The 19252-nt window shown below is 41.9% G+C and overlaps 1 protein-coding gene across 11 annotated transcripts in view; it reads left to right on the forward strand.

Moving 5' to 3' along the window:
• Nucleotides 1-19252, forward strand: part of LOC147144176 (CUB and sushi domain-containing protein 3-like) — a 708031-nt gene that overhangs the window by 286858 nt on the left and 401921 nt on the right. For all 11 annotated transcript variants that reach the window (XR_015087713.1, XR_015087712.1, XR_015087709.1 and 8 more), the window contains exons 26-27: nt 16832-16958; nt 18827-19029. Coding sequence is in view for 6 of the 11 variants with exons in the window: in XM_086037008.1 (XP_085893134.1) it covers nt 16832-16958; nt 18827-19029 (330 nt within the window). In the remaining 5 variants the exon portion in view is untranslated. The remainder of the gene's footprint in view (nt 1-16831; nt 16959-18826; nt 19030-19252) is intronic.

Raw genomic sequence — 19252 nt, forward strand, 5'->3', positions numbered from 1 at the left:
AGGAGCTGTGGAGTGCTGTTAGGGTGCCCTGGAGGGGGTGGTCCGGGTTGTCCAGCATTGATGACAGCTTGGCCAACATCCACCGTGGTCCCCCACCGAGTCCACAGAGTCCAGGGAGCAGCCCAGGACAGAGCCGGCCCTCCTGATCAGTTTGTCCAGCCGCTTCTTGTCCCGGGCCGAGACGCCGCCTGCCCAGGTGACCACTCCCTGGAAGATGACCGATGCAACCACCGAGTCATAAAAGTTCCTGAGGAGTGTCCCCTGAACCCCAAAAGACCTCAGTCGCCTGAGTAGGAAGAGTCTGCTCTGACTCTTCCTATGTTGTCGCACCAGTCCAGTTTATTGTTCAGATGAACACCCAGGTACTTGTAAGTTGAGACTCTCTCAACATCTGTTCCCCGGATATTCACTGGTGCAGGTGAAGAGTGCTGGCGCCTACCGAAATCCACCACCATTTCTTTGGATTTCCCCCCATTGATGAGGAGGCGGTTCTGCTGGCACCAGTCCACAAAACCCTGAATAAGTTCTCTGTACTCCCGATCATCTCCGCCTGTGATGAGGCCGACAATCGCAGAGTCGTCAGAGAACTTCTGCAGGTGACAGGTAGGGGTGTTGAAGTCCGAGGTGTAGAGGGTGAACAGGAAGGGAGCCAAGACAGTTCCCTGTGGGGCCCCCGTGCTGCAGAGGAGCACGTCAGACATACAGTCCTGTGTCCTCACATACTGTGGCCGGTTTGTGAGGTAGTCCTGGATCCATGTGGTGAGGTGGTGGGCCAACCCCGCCCGCTCCAGCTTGTCTCCCAGTAGGGTGGGCTGGATGGTGTTGAAAGCACTGGAGAAATCAAAGAACATGATCCTCACAGTGCTCCCCGCCTTCTCCAGGTGGGAGAGTGAAGTGTGGAGGAGGTAGATGATGGCATCATCCACACTGATGCCAGGCTGATATGCGAACAGGAGTGGGTCCATTGAGGAGCTCACCAGGGGGCGCAGGTGGACAAGGACCAGTCTCTCCAGGGTCTTCATCAGGTGAGACGTCAGCGCCACTGGTCTGAAGCTGTTGGGCTCCTTCGGGTGGGGGGGGGTCTTTGGCACCGGGACCAGGCAGGATGTTTTCCATAGCTAGGGGACCCTGCCCAGCTTCAGGCTCAGGTTGAACATGTGCTGGACAATTCCACACAGCTGGTCTGCGCAGGATTTGAGGAGCTGGGGGCTGATGCCATCTGGACCCGCTGCCTTCCTCGCCTTCATTTTCTTCAGCTGGTTCCTCACCTGAGATGTTGTGAAGGTCAAGGCTGGGCAGGAGGGAGTGGTGGCTATCTGGTGTAGCTGGGAGCTGGAGACTGTGGAGAAAAGGGGGGAGGGGCTGACATGCTCAGCAGGAGGAGTAGGTGGAGGCTGCAGCAGGAGAGACTGAGTGGAGGCAGGCATCTGATCGAACCTATTGAAAAAGAGGTTCAGCTCATTTTCCCACTGCAGGTCGCCCCCAGTCCGGGTCTTGGGTTGTCCGTGGCCTGAGATGGTTTTCAGGCCCCTACAGACTCCCCTGGCGTTATTCTGCAGCAGCTGCTCCTCCATCCTCTTCCTGTAGGACCTTTTCCCCTCTCTGATCCTCCTCCTCAGCTGGCGCTGCACAGTCTTACGCCCCTCTATGTTGCCTGACGCAAAACCCTCCTCTTCTCCTTCAGGAGAGCTTTTATGTCTGGTGTGATCCAGGGTTTGTTGTTGGAGAAACACCTTACTGTCCTGGTGGGTATGGTGTTCTCCATGCAGAAATTTATATAGTCTGTAACAGTGTCCGTTAGACTACTAATGTCTTCCCCGTGAGCATTGCTGAATACTTCCCACACAGTTGTGCTGAAGCAGTCCTTTAAGGCCTCCTCGGCCTCTCCAGACCATCTCTGAACCGTGCGGGTCACAGCTGGCTGCCTGCGGACCAGAGGTTTGTACACAGACTGGAGAGCCACCAGGTTGTGATCAGCTTTGCCCAGCGGGGGGAGGGGCAGTGATGTGTATGCCTCCTTGGTGTTGGCATAGAAAAGGTCCAGTGTTTTATTGTCTCTGGTGTGGCAGGTGACATACTGTGTGAATGAAGGCAGAGAGGAGGAAGGGGAGGCATGATTGAAGTCACCAGAGATGAGTATCAGGGTATTTGGGCGCTGTGTTTGTAGCCTGCTCACTGCTGCAGTCAAGACATCACAGGCTGTGTCGCTGCTGGTAGCTGGTGGGATGTAGACGTCACCACGATCACATGACTAAACTCTCACGGGATGTAGAATGGCCTCATGCCAACAACTATCAAAGACAAGTTGATGGACTTTGTTGAATATCAACAACTCCTTTGCATCTAGATGCAGTATCCAGTTGTTGACATGAATGTCAAACCATTCAAATGCAAGCCTTGTAGCGAGCCTTATCATCTTGTCTAAACCAAAGCATGGCATGTGTAAATTGGTCACTGAACCTTTCTGATTTCTGTAGACAAAGGCAAGTTAATGTGCCTTGTTGAATATCAACAACACATTTTGCCTGTAGATCAATAATGTCAAAATAAAAAATGTAGATCACCCTAATAACCAGGGAATGTAAGGAAAATTGTTTTCAATGACACTTTCTTGGTCTGGCCATTAAAGGGTTAATTTACTTTGCAAGCAGTTTGCTCACTTTTTAACATACAGTAGGATTTAAATTTCCTTCATAGTGTTCTTAAAACTTTAAACTAAATTTGGTGAATCCCGTGGAAACTATTATTGAATTTGAGCACTTTTAACATAGACTAATCACTGATGGGTCATTAATTGTGAGCTTTTGTATTTGTGTGTTGAATGTTCAATAATATTATCAGCCTCTCAAGGATTTTTCCCTGGTGTTTGAATCTGATTATAACCAATAGTGGTGTAACGGTATACGTGGGTGTATTAATACATTTCGGTATAGCATTTTTGGTTTGGTCCACCTTTCGTACCGTTTATGATCAGATTTTATTATTAGCGCGAGCTTACGCACGGGAACTATTGACTGTTGCACGCGGAAGAGGAGGGTGGCGGCACAAAAGAGGAGCCAGTACGCCAGAAGCCGTGATAAATCCTAAATGCGTGGGTAAATGGCATTATTATGGCATACGTGGATAAGTCCCAAATTTGTGTGCCGACATTGCTACATGTGATCAGCGGCTATGGTGCAGGTATCACGTCTAACATAACATACTTAAAACAGTATCATCCAACTTTGAATGTTTCTTAGACGAGGAAGCAAGCAGTCTTTTTAGCCAAAAACAAAGTACAACAGCTCTCTTCATTCTCCGTTGCTCCTCTCGCTTGCCGTACGATGCATTCATGAACCTCGGAAACATCACAACTCAGCAAAAATAATAACCACAAAAAAAATAACCACATCACAGATAACCCAATTTGTTACAATATGCTGTTGAACATTCAAAGATTGCAATGCCTAAAAAGTGTAAATAATATCATAAAAACTTACTGTATTTTATCCATTATAAAGAGTTTTAATATAGTTATGTAACAGTTATTGTATGTATTTTTTATCATCACAACAAGTATATATACTGTACTGTAATGACAACTTGTCTTTAACTTGACTTTAACTTGTCATAGGCTATTGCTGTTGAGTGTTTAAAGATTTCAGTGTCTTAATAATTTACAAAATTAAAAGAGTTTTATTGTTATTGGATTCTTTTATTCTGGTGTAATTTCTTAGAATATCACCCGAATGGTTCACTTTTATTTATTTTTTTCTAAAAAAATGTACCGTTTACTTGTCATCTTTTCAAAATAAGCATATTAAAAAAAAAACAACAGTTTTTTGTACCGTAAATATACGGAACCGAAGTTTCCAAGAAACCTAACCGAACCGCAATGTGATTTAGCGTATCGTTACACCCACTAATAACCAAGGACTGTAATAATGTAATGCAATTTTCATATTAATTAAACACAGTATGTTCTTTTAATATACACAGCATGATTATAATGTGTAATGTGAGAACCAGCCCAGTGAACACTGTCAAGAACACTGTCACACATACACCCATCCATCCATTATTCGAACCACTCATTCTCACGTGGGTCACTGTCATGCTGGAGCCTATCCCATATGTTTTCGTGCAGGAGACGGTATACACCTTGAACTGGTTGCTAGCTAGTTGCAGAGCACACAAAGACAAAAAAATTTTTTTTTAAATCATTCACACCCACAATCATACCCAGGGACATTTTGGAGTATTCAATCAACCTACCATGCATGCTGTGTCTTTTTTAACCCCCCCCCCCACACACACACAACATAAAACATATGTAACTATGGCTTAAAAGCACAGAATTGTCCCTTCACGCACGCGCAGGTCGAGAATGCATATCAACAAATGTTAGTGACATAGGTGTATATAAGAGCCCATGACACCCAGAGACAGCCCCTCAGAAACTTCTCGCACTAAAACGAGGATACTGAGTGACATAACACTCGGACCAGAGCTGGGCAGTCCATCCCGGGGGTGGAACGGTCCATCCCTCCATCCCATTTTTGGGACGAAGGATAGGGGACAATAAGTTTTAAAAAAGGGAGGGCAATGAAAATTTCCCCACTGTGGGATCAATAAAGGCATTCTTATCTTATCTTCTTATCTTATCTTATTTTAGTCTGTCCCACTAATTTTTTCAACAGGGGATATAGTGTTAGTTCTACTAGAAGGACAAGTGATGAGACCAAGTAGTGCGAGCAGCGTCAGAGCCAGCACACCGACAAGTGACGCCAGCATGTCACTTGACTGTCCGTTGCTGGAGGAGTACGTAGCTTTAGTTGTGCTAAAGCTAATGCAAACAACTATTAACATCTTGGTATAGATCAACTACTGTAAAAAAAAAAAAAAAAACTATATGTATATTATATACATATATTGTCAATGCAGGGGACGTGAGAGAGGTCAGTCTCTGAACGGATGGGCAGAGACACCAAGGCCAGGGAGCGTTTCCATTAGTCAGCCCTTTGGGTTGCTGATTGGCTCGCAGTTTTCCCCTCAACTTCAGGTGTGCCGGCAGGAACACCCTCAGCCTGTGTGTGGAGAAACAAATCATGCAGGAGCAGTTTCGGTGCTGCTACATGAATGTTGACTGACTGATTGACCGCACCACCAGATTCAATTGAAGTCAATGTAGTTGGTTGCGTAGGCGGTTGCGTGCCGGGCGGCGCGGATGATGCGTTTGGAGCGGTGGGACGTGGAGCGAAGCACCAAAAATTCACCCATTCAGTGTGGCTAAAACAAATGAACAGCCAATCAGCATCGAAAGTATAGGACAATGCGTCACACACAGCATCCTATAAACTTGGCTCGTCTTGTGGAGAGCACAAAGCAGTCTTAATGAATTTTCTAGACTGTTGTTAGTTGGTTTTGATTCGCCAGTACAAGAAACCACATACACACAGTTCCAGGTCAGCCATGATGCCTCGAACATCCATGGAAACCCTGAGAATCTTTTTTACAGGTGACACCCTTGTGTTGGGAAACAAATGACTGTCATAGGGTGTTATTTTGTGAAGGCGAAGTCATTCACACATATGTTATTCTACACCATTCACCTTTATTATTGAGTGAAGGCGATGGCCTTCACACGTATGCTATTCTACACCATTCACCTTTATTGTGTGAAGGCGAAGGCTTTTTGGGCGTGCTTCTACTTCCACAGTTTTCACCCGATTCTCGCCATTCCAACTTGAATGGATTCCAAAAATGCATGGCTTTTGGGGGTCCGTTTGTTTTCCGCCCTAACTTTTATGGTTCCCCCAAAATTCCCTGTTTTTCACCCCCCAAAAAAACATTCATTTTCAATGACAAATTCAAAGTTCTAATACTTCCACATACTTCATCCGTTTCACCCAGTTCCAATTTCAAATCATTCGAAAGATTCATGCCATCAGAATTTCCTTTTTTTTTGCCCCTAACATTTACAGTTCCCCCAAAATTCACAATTTTTCACCCCAAAAAACCCATTCATTTCCAATGGGACATTCGACACTTCCCCATCTCCCGCGCTGGTTCGATTCCCGCTCATGGAGGCCATTCAACTTCATTCAGCTCATTCAACTCACGTTACACATCACACACAATTCCTTTATACCTTAATACCTTAAAAAAACAAGTACAAAATTGTTTTTGTAAACAATTTAAACCATTCCAATGGCACATTCACAGCCTTTAGCTTATTTAACTCACATTCCAATATCAGAGGCTGCATAGCTCAGTGGCAGAGTGGTGGGTTCAAGCTTTGTTTTAATTTTTTTTCAGTCCACTTTATTCATCTTTATTCAGTATCAATCAACTTTATTCAGTCTCATTCAACTTTATTCAGCATCATTCGATTTCATTCCACTTTATTCAAATTCATTCAGTATCATTCAACTTCATTTAACTTAATTAAATAACAACTCACCACACCTGAATGGTCATCCCCAGGTTGCCCTAATCAAGCACCATTCCCAAAGGCACATTCAATCAATCAATCACATTTTATTTATATAGCACTTTTCATACATAAAAATGCAACTCAAAGTGCTTTAAAACATTCAAAGCAAAACATAGATAATTAGAAAAAAAAAAAAAAAAATCCGTTCATGTCCTCCCTCCCAACAAACCCAAGACAGATATCCATTAGTACATCAGCAATCATTCACACGCACCCACACAAAGTGCACAACCTGATAACATGTGTTAAAAAGACATGACAAGGCACAGAGAAACCATATGAGGAAAGGGTACCCAAGGGGAGCTCTCCGCGCCGAGGGGAATGACAGCCCACGGCCACAGGGGCGCCACCACCGTAGAGGCCCAGATTAGACAGGCGGACCCCACACAAAGTGTAGAGGCCGCCGGCCACCCAGACCCAAGGGGTCCCTGCGATGACAGCCCCCGCGGGTAGGGCAGCCACCCCCCCCCCCTCAAAGCGGAGGCTCCCCCGTGAGGAAACACTGGAGCTAAAAGCTGACAACGGCAGAGAGCAACAAAACTAAAAGACAGAACAGTAGTATAGTCTAAGAACTAGAATCAGTAAGATAAGATAGAAAAAAAATTATCTTCAATCAAAAGAAAAGATAAATTATTTAAAAGTTGTTGAAAGCCAAACTAAAAAGGTGTGTCTTGAGCTTCCTCTTAAAAATATCAACAGTCTCTGCAGACCTGACGTCCTCTGGCAGGCTATTCCAAAGGTGAGGACCAAAACGGCTGAATGCAGCCTCGCAATGCATTTTGGTCCACACCCTTGGAATAAATAAAAGGCCGGCGCCAGAGGACCTCAGGATCCGCGAGGGTTGGTATGATAAAAGCAAATCAGATAAATAAGATGGCCCAAGACCATTAACACATTTATAAACTAATAAAAGTACCTTAAAATCGATCCTGAAACACACAGGGAGCCAATGCAGCAATTTCAAAACTGGCGTAATGTGCTCCCGCCCTCTGGTTCTCGTCAGCACCCGAGCGGCTGAATTCTGCAGTAGTTGCAGCGGTGAAATGCACTTTTTCGGGAGGCCAGAGAGCAGGGCATTACAGTAATCTAAACGACAAGAAATAAAAGCATGCATCAGCACTTCCGTGTTAGCCTGAGAGAGAAACGGGCGGACTCTGGCGATATTCTTAAGGTGATAAAAAACAATCTTGGTTACATTTTTAATATGAGGAATAAAACTGAGCTCAGAGTAAAAAATGACGCCAAGGTTCTTCACACAATGTGAGGGATTAAAAATGTGTAGTTTTGGTAAAAGCTTCTCTCTCTGACCTTCGGGACCGATAACTAAAACCTCAGTTTTGTCCTGATTGAGCTGTAGGAAATTATCTGCCATCCATGACTTGATATCTAAAATGCAATTTAAAAGGGTATCAATGGGTCCTGTGTCATCAGGAGACACGGCAATATACAGCTGCGTGTCATCAGCATAGCTGTGAAAGCTGATGCCGTGTCCCCTGATGACATCCTCAAGGGGAAGCATATAAAGATTAAAAAGTAGGGGGCCTAAAATCGAACCTTGGATAACGTCACATTTAATTTAATGGGTTTTGGAGGAACAAGTATCCATACTTACAAATAAATATCGGTCTGTGAGATAGGAATAAAACCAGTCAAAAACAGTACCAGAGATGCCCACTAGATTTTTAAGTCTATTTAATAAAATTTGGTGATCTACTGTATCAAAAGCAGTGCTTAGATCCAGTAGCACCAAGACTGTGAGTTTTCTCACGTCTGCAGTGCACCTAATATCATTTAAAATCCTTAAAAGAGCAGTCTCCGTACTGTGGTTCATCCTAAAACCAGATTGATATTTCTCCAAAATATTATTTGTATTTAAAAAATGATTCAACTGGATGAAAACCAGTTTTTCTAAAATCTTACTTAAAAACGGTAAGTTGGATACAGGTCTGTAATTATTAAAAACGCTCGGGTCAGAATTGCTCTTCTTCAGAAGGGGCTTCACCACCGCCGTTTTAAAGGCAGCAGGGAAGACGCCCGTCTGAAGAGAGCAATTGACTATATTTAAAATTTGTTCCTCAAAAAATCCATAAAATGTCTTAAAAAGAAATGTGGGAATTGGATCCAAAAGGCAGGTTGTTGGGTTTACCTGGGAGAAAACTCAAACAAGTGTCCTTGCATCAACCAGGGCAAAACTTTCCAGTGTTTCCTCATGTAAATATGATTGTCCGGGTTTATTAAAACTTGTGTTTTGACGGGCTAAAAGACTGGATTTTATGTCACCGATTTTACTTCTGAAGTGGTCTGCAAAGTCCTCACAGAGAGCGTCTGTTGGTCTCTGTGGGGACTTATTAAAATCAGAACTAGTTAAAAGTTCAAAGGTGGAGAAGAGAACTCTGGGGTTATTTTTATTGACTGTAATGAGGTTTGAGAAATAGGAAGATCTTGCCAGTTTGACTGTTTTATTGTAGGATTTCAGTTGTTCGCATAAAATTTCATAGTGTACTGTAAGTTTACTTTTTCTCCACCTCCTCTCTGCACTCCTGCATTTTCTCTTTGATATTTTGATAGCATTGTTTCTCCACGGGGGTACAGTCTTTGTTTTTGTTGTTTTAATTAAAAGTGGAGCTACTGAATCTAATGATGATTTAAGATGTAGGTTAAAATTGTCAACAATAAGATCACAGGGTGCAGGTAAAATGTCAGCAGGAGTGCTTTTTAAGATCTCGATAAAATTTGCAGCCACCTCAGAAGATAGGTAGCGTTTCTTCACTGTTCTAACCAGGACTGCTAGATGTTCACAGCCTTCAGCTCATATAACTCACATTCTAACATCAGAGGCTGCATAGCTCAGTAGTTGAGTGGTGGTTTCACAACTAGGAGGTGTTGGGTTAAATCCCTGGCCAATCCATCCTTGCTTGAATTTTTTTCAGTCCACTTTATTCATCTTTATTCAGTATCATTCAACTTAATTCAGTCTCATTCAACTTTATTCAGCATCATTCCACTTTATTCAACTTCATTCAATTTCATTCAGTATCATTCAACTTTATTCAGTATCATTCAAATTTATTCAATTTAATTCAACTTCATTGCAATGCATTGCACATTTTCTTTTCAGCTTCCTTCGCCTTCACACACAATTTCTCCAGAAATTGCATTCTCTAGTTATTATTGTGTGAAGGTGAAGGCCTTCACACATATGTTATTCTACACCATTCAACGTTATACGTATCATTTTTATTATTATTATTCTACTTCCTCTTCTATTTTATTCCTCACACTTTTTTGGTGTTCTTCGATTTCCACATTTTTCAACCGATTCTCGCCGTTCCAACTTCAATGTATTCCAAAAATTCACGGCACCCAGGGTTCCTTTTTATTCATTAAAACACTTTACGGTTTCCCCAAAATTCTCAGTTTTTCACCCCCCAAAAAACATTCATTTCCAATGGCATGTTCAACATTTCCCATTTCCACCATTCCAATTCAAAATTCACATGATTCAACTTATTCAACTCACATTGGTAGAGCTATTCAACACACCCACAATTCCTATTTCCCCAAAATTCAACTTATACACCCATAAAAAACCCACAAAATTCCACCATTCATTCCCATTGCCATATTCAACAATTCACATTTACACCATTCCAATTTGAAATTCACAACATTCATCTCATTCAACTCATATTGGTCAAGCTTTTCAACACCCCCAAAATTGCTACTTCCCACACTTTCAAATCATTCACCGTTAAAAAAAAACAAAAAAACAATTAAAATGAATTAACCATTCATTTCCATTGGAACGTTCAACTTTTCACATTAACACCTTCCCAATTTCCACAAATTCAAGTCATTCAACTCATTCAACTCACATTCAGCTTTTCAACACCCCCAAAATTCCAGCTCATTCACGCTTAAAACCCCCCACAAAAATTCACCATTCATTTCCAGTGGACCAGTGTTATTGCCCCTTGGTCTCCCCAGTGCGGCGGCCATCTTGGGAAGGGACAGTAGCTATACTGGGGATACTCACGCCGAGGTCTCCCCAGTGCGGCGGCCATCTTGGACAGGGACATTAGCCAGATTAGGGATACTCACCCCGAGGTCTCCCCAGTGCGACGGCCATCTTGAACAGGGACATTAGCTGGACTGAGTATACTCACCCAGAGTTCTCCCCAGTGCGGCGGCCATCTTGGGCAGGGTCATCCGGTAGACTGGGGATACTCACCCCGAGGTCTCCCCAATGCGGTGGCCATCTTGGACAGGGACATTAGCTAGACTGGGTATATTCACCCAGAGTTCTCCCCAGTGCGGCAGCCATCTTGGGCAGGGACATCAGGTAGACTGGGGATACTCACCCCGAGGTCTCCCCAATGCGGCGGCCATCTAGGGGGAGGACCCAAAATCAACAGGAAGTGACCCAAATGACCCGGAAATAGAACGGAAGTGACCCAAATGACCCGGAAATGAACCGGAAATGAACCGGAAGTGCCCCAAATGACCCGGAAATTAACCAGAAGTGACCCAAATGACCTGGAAACGAACCAGAAGTGACCCAAATGACCCGGAAATGAACCGGAAGTGACCCAAATGACCCGAAAATGAACCGGAAGTGACCCAAATGACCTGAAAGTGACCCAGAAGTTAAGTGTTTCCTTACTTCCTCTTTTCTTGCTCCCCTTCTGTTTCTTATGTCCTCAGTCAAGGCCATTGTCCATCATTCGAGATCATTCAACTTTAATCAACTACATTCCACTTCATTCAGTATTATTAAACTTAATTGCACTTCATTCATCATTCATCTTCATTCAACTTCATTCCACTTCATTCAACTCACATTGGTTCAGCTTTTCAACACGCTGCAATTCATGTTTCCCAAAAATTCAAATTATTCAACCTCAAAAAAACATTACATTCGCCATTCAGTCCCACTTCCACATTCAACATTTCAGTTTTACAGCCTTCCAGTTAGGTCGTTGATGGTCTTGTGGCACACACGCTGAGTTTTGTGCAGGAAGCATTGGATCGATTCCCCCTCATTCCAAAACATTCCACAATTTTTCATTGAGTTCATTCAACTTCATCCCACTTTATTCAACTTTATTCAGTATCATTCAACTTTATTCAGTATCATTCAACTTTATTCCACTTCATTCAACTTCATTCCACTGTATTCAACTTAATTCAGTATCATTCAACTTTATTCAATATCATTCAATTTTATTCCATTTTATTCAACTTCATTCCAACCCATTCCGCAGTTTCTTTTTAGATTCCTTCGCCTTTACACGCAATTTCTCCAGAAATTGCATTCTCTAGTTATTATTATTATTGTGGTTATCATTGCTGTCTGTTTGAACATTTCTCAGTCTGTTGTATCAAAGCAGTCTTGAAGAGCAGAGTAGGGTCTCTCTGGCCACACTCTTAGATGCTTCAAAACTGGTAAACTCCGGTCAACTCCCTCAGCAGGTAGAATGGATAGCACTTTATCATCATGAACTCGGCCACCGGTGAACAGTGTGTGCATACTACCAAAGCATCTCAACACCAGAAAATTGTAGATGTAAACAGACTCCAACACCGCGAGTCTTTCCTCAATTTGCAATGGCCCTATCCGCTCGATAGCATGCTAGCTGCTCTAGTACTCGGCAGAATCAGGGATGGCATTGGGAAGCAAATGACTGTCATAGGGTGCCTTGCAGAGGCCTCTGCCGGCAAAATCAAGTTCTAGCGCTGGCACACCTGTTCACTGGTTTTCGGATGCAAACAATGTTTTCGTTGTGCCTTGCAGAGAGACCTCTGCTCTTCAATGGCAGCAGCAAGTTTGGCCTCTTCCTGGCAGAAATTCATTTCAATATTGTAGAAATCCATATTTGAAGCCACAGTGGACAGCAGAACACTGAATACTGGGGAATGTGTGCACACCTTTTTATCGGGTTGGGTCCAATGATTCGCCTGCTACTCGAGGAGTTGGCTAAAGGTCCCAAACAGTGGCAAAGAAGTGGCAAAGAGTTGCAAATCTTAGCAATAGAGTCCAAAGTAGTTGCTACTTCCAGTACAAAATGGTGACGTGTATGGAAGGAACGACCTCTCACTCTCCCCATCGTTCTGTGTTTTCTTTGTTTGTCAGAAAAGTTTTTGTCCGAAGGTTTTTCCCTTCAAGCTACAAGGGAATACAAATACAGTCGATAGACAGACTTTGTTGAGCATTTGGAAACACAAGATTTGCAATATTTTTGGACGATCAAAAGCAGAGACACTAAATGGTCTCGGATTACTCCGTCAGCCTGCCACATCACCAGACTCGCTACTATTCCACCCCGAACAAGAGGAGCCGAAAGCAGTGGGGTAGTGAAGGATCTAAAATATGCATTAATGGCTTTGTATTAGCCAACTGGTTAACCAAACACCAATATGGTAATTACATTTACGGACATTGCATAATTAGTTAAAAGTGTTAGTCACCGTCCCCTGATCTGACCATGGGACCAGTTGGAGAGGATCAGCCCTACCGACAGGACCAGCCAGGGAAGAGACAAGCCCACATTATGTTTAGATTTTGAAGACAGTATAAATGTGAGGGCTACATGTTAGACCGTGCCAATTTTCTGCGCTCGCCCGTCTCGGGTAAGAGTGTTCATGAGGACAGTAAAGCTCCCCAGATCTGATTATTGTATGATTCCTGAACTTCAGAGATGGAAAAGAAAACAGACGAGCAAACTCAAATGACTTGCGTGAGTCTTTATTTACATTTGATTCCTTCTTGAAAGATGAAACGAACAGGCATTGAGTATGTAGTTGTTTTCTAAATTGCTAATTGGGTTTATGCCCCAGAGACCTGCAAAATATTCCAACAGTAGGAAGCAGAAGAGGGACAAGCGCGGAGGTATCCGAGCTAGGAAGAGCCTTATCCAACTCTCCTAGCCTTACCATTTAAATACAGTCAACAGTCCTGGCTAATGTGCAGTCGTTGGACAACAAAATGGAACATATACTACTGCTGAGATCAGAAAGTTGAATAATTGCTGTCTGATGGTTTTCACTGAGACATGGCTACTTGACAACATTCCTGATTCTGCCGTGTACTAGAGCAGTTAGCATGTTATCGAGTGGATAAGGCCATTGCAAACGGAGGAAAGACATGCGGTGGTGGAGTCTGTCTACAATTTGTGGTGTTGAGATGCTTTGGTAGTATGGACACACTGTTCACCAGTGACAGAGTTCACGATCATAAAGTGCCGTCCATTCTACCAGCTGTTTACCGCGTGGGTTCACCATTTTTGAAGCAGGTAAGAGCGTGGCCAGAGAGGCCCTCCTCTGCTCTTCAAGACTGCTTTGATACAACAGACTGGGGAATGTTCAAAAGGACAGCAATGATCACCACGATAATAATCATGATAATAATACTAATAACACCCGGCAGACATTTGCTTCTCCTGACAAGTGTGTCACCTGTGAAAGCAAATTATCAGGGTTTCCATGGATGTTCGATGCGTCATGGCTGGCCTGGAACTATGTCCATGCGGTTTCTAGTACCGGCAAATCAAAAACAACTTACGACAGTTTAGAAAATTGCTAATGACTGCTTCGCTACTGTTTGCGAGAAGTAAAACTATTTGCATACATGTTTGCAATGTTTTATGAGCCCTGACAAACCCAAACATTTGCTACCCTGCAAGCACTTGCCGGTCAATCAGATATGGCCTTTAGGCTACTCAGCCATGGATAACCTTGACAAAAATGGTCAAAACAGTATTGTAGACTATTTATGCGCCAGGTAAAAAAAAAAAAAAAGAATCAAGGTGTGGACACGGAAGTCATTTTGGGTTTTTCTTTTCTTCACCTCATTTTTGTTATTTTCACCTGGTTTTGTCTATGTGTTGGTGAGCAACAAAGTCTAATGAAAATGAAAAAATGAAAAGCCCAAAAATACTTTAGCCATGTCAACACGTCTACTTGTTATTGTTTTTTTTTTTGTTTTGTTTTTTAAATCTGGCGCAATAATAGTAAACTACAATATTTGATTGAACTTTTTTAGTCGGCGGTAGCTGTGATTGAGTAGCCAAAAGGGCATATCTCATTGAACGGCATGCGCTTGCATCTTAGAAAATGTTGGGCTTCATCAGGGCTCGAACAGCATTGCAAACATATCTGTAGTTTGCTATGCAGCTGTTGCATAGAGACCTCAGCCGGCAAGAACAAGTTAGCACACTTGTACAATTGTTCTGAGATGCAAATGGCAGGTGTTATGGTGCTTTGTATAAAAAAAGTGTACTTCTTGCAAACAAGTACAAAAGCAGCTACTGCATAGAACCATCAGTCGTCAAAAACAAATTAGCACACTTGTGCAATTGTGTTGAGATGCAAATGGTTGGCGTTATGGTGCTTTGTATAAAAGGTGTACTTCTTGCAAACAACTGAACAGAAGACAACAGACCTCCACTGGGTGTTGGGGAAAGCCAACATTGACTAGCCTAAATAAAGTTATCTTACCTGTCTTTAGACTTTGTTGTTCAAAAACACATAGCTTGGCAAAAATAAGTTGATGAAACGAAAAGCATGGCTTTAGTCAGCGGTAGCCATGATTGAGTATCCTAAAGGGCATATCTCATTGATGGTGTGTGCTTGCATCTTAGAAAATGTTGAGTTTCGTCAGGGCTCGAAAATCATTGCAAACATATCTGCAAATAGTTTTGCAGATATAGAGCCCTCTGTCAACAAAAAGAAGTTAGCACACTTGTACAATTGTTTTGAGATGAAAGGCCAGACGTCACCTTCAGAGCTGGGGATGAATCCAATCTGAGAACAGCGAGAGCCTACCTGTCCCGTGGTATCAGGAAAGCAAAACGAGACTACACCAAATGAACACCTCCAACTTCAAAAAGAGCAGAGATGCACAAAACGAGACGACACCAAATGAACACCCATGAGAGCAACACCTCTCTGCTCAACATTGTGTTTTACATATATTGGACTATTTTTTTTATACATGTAGTATATTTTGTATAATTGATATGATTCTGGTACTTGTAATTTTGTTCTTGCTGTATTCCTAAAAAGAAACACAATTGTGATTTGATTGACTTCAAATTCAATTTCTTTGTATATGCTGTATCTGTCAGACAGTTACACACTATTGTAGCTCATCAATAAATATAAACAAAAACAGAAAAAACGTGTTGATTTCATCTAAGTTTCTCAGTGGCAATTCATGTAGTAACTCATTCAAAGACAAAGTGACTGCGCAACTAACCTTTACTCCAAATGGGCTGGCATAACCCCCCACCTCCTCCGTGTGCCAGTAATTGCCAAAACAAAAGCGCCTGTTCACACCTTGATGTGGGATATTAGCTAAAAGCTTGGTGTAAAACTGACCGCTCTTAGGGCACTGTAGGTAGAAGTGATAAGTGACCGCCTTCTGGGTTTTCTAGTGTTAAGCTAGCTAGCTAGCAAGAGCAACATCCGGGTGTTCTGTGCATTCTTGGTTTATTCGTACTTTCAACTGAAACAGTACTTGGGACTCGATTGATGACGCTTCAGGAGTTGACAAGGACGCAAGAACGGACAAGCACGCTTATTGAGAAACGGCCAAGATTTATTAAATTACAATAAATGACATATGTCTAACGCTGTGTTTTAATAGTTGAGGTCAATGGTTGTGTTTTGTATTTTCTCATTATGGTTGGGGTTCATTTTAATATTATATTAGACATATAATAAATTCTTGAAATCAATATACAATCAATCCAACCGTGACTGATTTTAAAAGAAAATTACATATTATAATTAAAAATTGGGACTCTTACTACATGTAACTAATTAATATCAATAAAGAAAGAAGTAAACACAGACAGAAAAAGCAGTCAAAATATTTAATAGGTTCTACTTAAATTGCATATGATGTTCAGTGGCATTGTTAACACAAATAAGACATATGCAGGTCTTGTAAACTCATGATGCTTGATATGGCTTCTGGTATTATCTTTGGTCACGTCACTGGAATTATCACATCTCACAATGTGGGTCCTCATAGCCCCGCCCTGGAGATGTATAAGATTCCCTAGCTCCAGAGAGAATGAGCACAAAGAATTCCCTTTGTCGTGATTGAAGGCCAAATCTTGAAACTGGCAATAACCCTTACAATACCTTTACAACAGAAGATAAATAGCCATGCAAGAAGCTAATGATTTGAATTGTAGTCTAAGTAGTAGTAGTAGTAGTAATATTGTACATTGTGTGGATTATTACACTGACAATGAATATACATGCCGAGTTCCAAATAAAAACACGGGAGGTGCGTGTGTGTGCGTGTGTGTGCATGTGGGTGCGCGTGCATGTGTGTGTGTGTTTCAGCGGAATGTGGTGGCACTTTCAAGGGGAAATCTTCAGGACGCATCCTTTCACCTGGTTACCCATTTCCCTATGACAACAACCTAAAGTGCACATGGACCATTGAGGTCAACTCTGGAAATATTGTCAGGTAACTCCAGTTTCTTAATACAATAAATGATAGAACAATAAACAAATGTACTATATATATATATATATATATATATATATATATATATATATATATATATATATATATATATATATATATATATATATATATATGTATGTGTGCGTGCGTATGTATGTATGTATGCATGTATGTATGTATGTATGTATATATGTATATATGTATGTATGTATGTATATATGTATGTATGTATGTATGTATGTATATGTATGTACACATACATATATATATATATATATATATATATATATATATATATATTAGGGGTGTAACAGTTCACAAAAGCCACGGTTCGGTGCGTACCTCGGTATGGGGGTCACGGTTCGGTTTGGATTCGGTACAGCAATAAGTCTGAAATGCATAAGACAATTTTTTTTTCGTTGTATTTGCTGCCCCTGTGTTCCACCCTTCAAAAACAGTGTTTATTTCCACTGCTCTGCGGATGACTGTCAAATCGTTGTCCCCCAGGCATAAAAGATGCTTTCTCCTTAAGACCACTTCTGTACTGTGTAGAGGACATCAAAGCCCGAATGTCACTAATTTCTTAAATTTCTACGAAAAGAAAACAAAAGTTACGGTGTTCAGTCCCAGTGGCTCTTTTACATCCCACCCTGTTGACCTGGGCCCGCTGGCTTCATATCTAAAGCCAACAGTTTCAAACATGGGTTCTAAATTGGACCCCTGGCTTCATATCTAAAGCCAGCAGTCTCAAAACCTGGGTTTTAAATTGGACAGTGATCTTAAATTGACCAGTAAATCAGCACTGTTTAAAGGTCCAGCTTCTTTCATCTTAGACAGCTGGCTAAGCGAAAGCCACTTCTTTCGTCCAACGTCTCCAGTTGGTCCAAAATGCTCCTGCTCACCTTCTAACTGGAGCTCGGAAGATGGAGCACATAACACCCATTCTAGCCTCCCTTCACTGGCTCCCAGTGCATTTTAGGGTTCAATTTAAGATTCTTCTATTTGACTATAAGTCATTAAATGGCCTCATCCCAGTGTACCTCTCCAAGCTCATCCACTCCTACGCACCTTCCCGGATTCTCAGGTCAGCGGACCAGGCGCCGCTTAAGGTGCCGAGGACTAAGCTAAGCCTCAGATGGGATAGAGCCTTCTATGTTGCTGGTCGTACCCTTTGGAATGACCTTTCATTGAGTGTTAGGCAAGCCCCCTCTCTGTCTATTTTTACAACCCGTTTGAAGACACATTTCTATTATTTGGCTTTTGATCCAACCTGAGACAAATTTTCTGTTGTTTTCCGGTGTCTGTTGTATATAGTGTTTTGTGGTAATTTATTGATTTCACTTGTTGTATTATGGCTATTTTGATGTTGTATGTCACGTGCTTTGTTACAGCTGTTGCTGTTGTGAAATGCGCTGTATAAATAAAATTGTATTGTATTGTATTCCTCATCAATGTAGCAGTTATTGATGCAGGTAAGACAATTGAGAACACATTCTCATTTGCAATGTCAGCAGGCAGCACAGTAAAACAAAAATATGTTTTCGTTTCAAGTGTCGTCATGCCTGTGTCGTTCCCGTGCCCTTTTTTGCAAAGCTTGCAGGTGACAAATTGTTGAGTATTCTGAAGAGTGAAATGCTCAAACACTTTTTTAACTGTCTTGCATCATGTGATATAGTGGGTGTATTCTAGTATTATTGTCATATTCGCGCGACACAGCAAATCAAAGATATTCCTCCACCAACAGTTTTAATTGTGAATTTTGGTCATTGCTGATTTTGATTTTATTGTTTCATTCTTGCAGCCGTAGTCCAAAGTGAATAGACAGAACTGGAGCCACCATAACCATATTAATAACTTGCATCTTACAGCCTCCAGTTTCTCACCTTTGACACCGAGGCATCCCATGATATCCTGAAGGTGTGGGATGGGCCTCCGGAAAATGAAATGTCTCTGAAGGAGGTTAGCGGCTCACTGCTGCCTGACAGAATTCACTCTACTCTCAATGTGGTCACAATTCAGTTTGAAACTGACTTTTACATCACCAAGTCTGGATTTGCTATTGACTTCTCCAGTGAGTATTTTCTTCTTACAAGAAAACAATGTCCTAATGTCTCATTATATGGTTGTGAGCATTGTTAGAAGTAGGTATTCATTTTTTTCTTTATTTGCAGCAAAGTAAAGTAATTTTTTTGTTGTAATGAGTTTAAAAAAATAATAATTTGCATGCACATTCAATAATGCTGCCATATTCATAAAATATGTGACTGAATAACACAGGCGGAGACATCACATGT

Source organism: Filicampus tigris, chromosome 8, assembly GCF_054856515.1.
Source record: "Filicampus tigris isolate MCC_2025a chromosome 8, RoL_Ftig_1.0, whole genome shotgun sequence".
NCBI classification, from domain to species: domain Eukaryota; kingdom Metazoa; phylum Chordata; class Actinopteri; order Syngnathiformes; family Syngnathidae; genus Filicampus; species Filicampus tigris.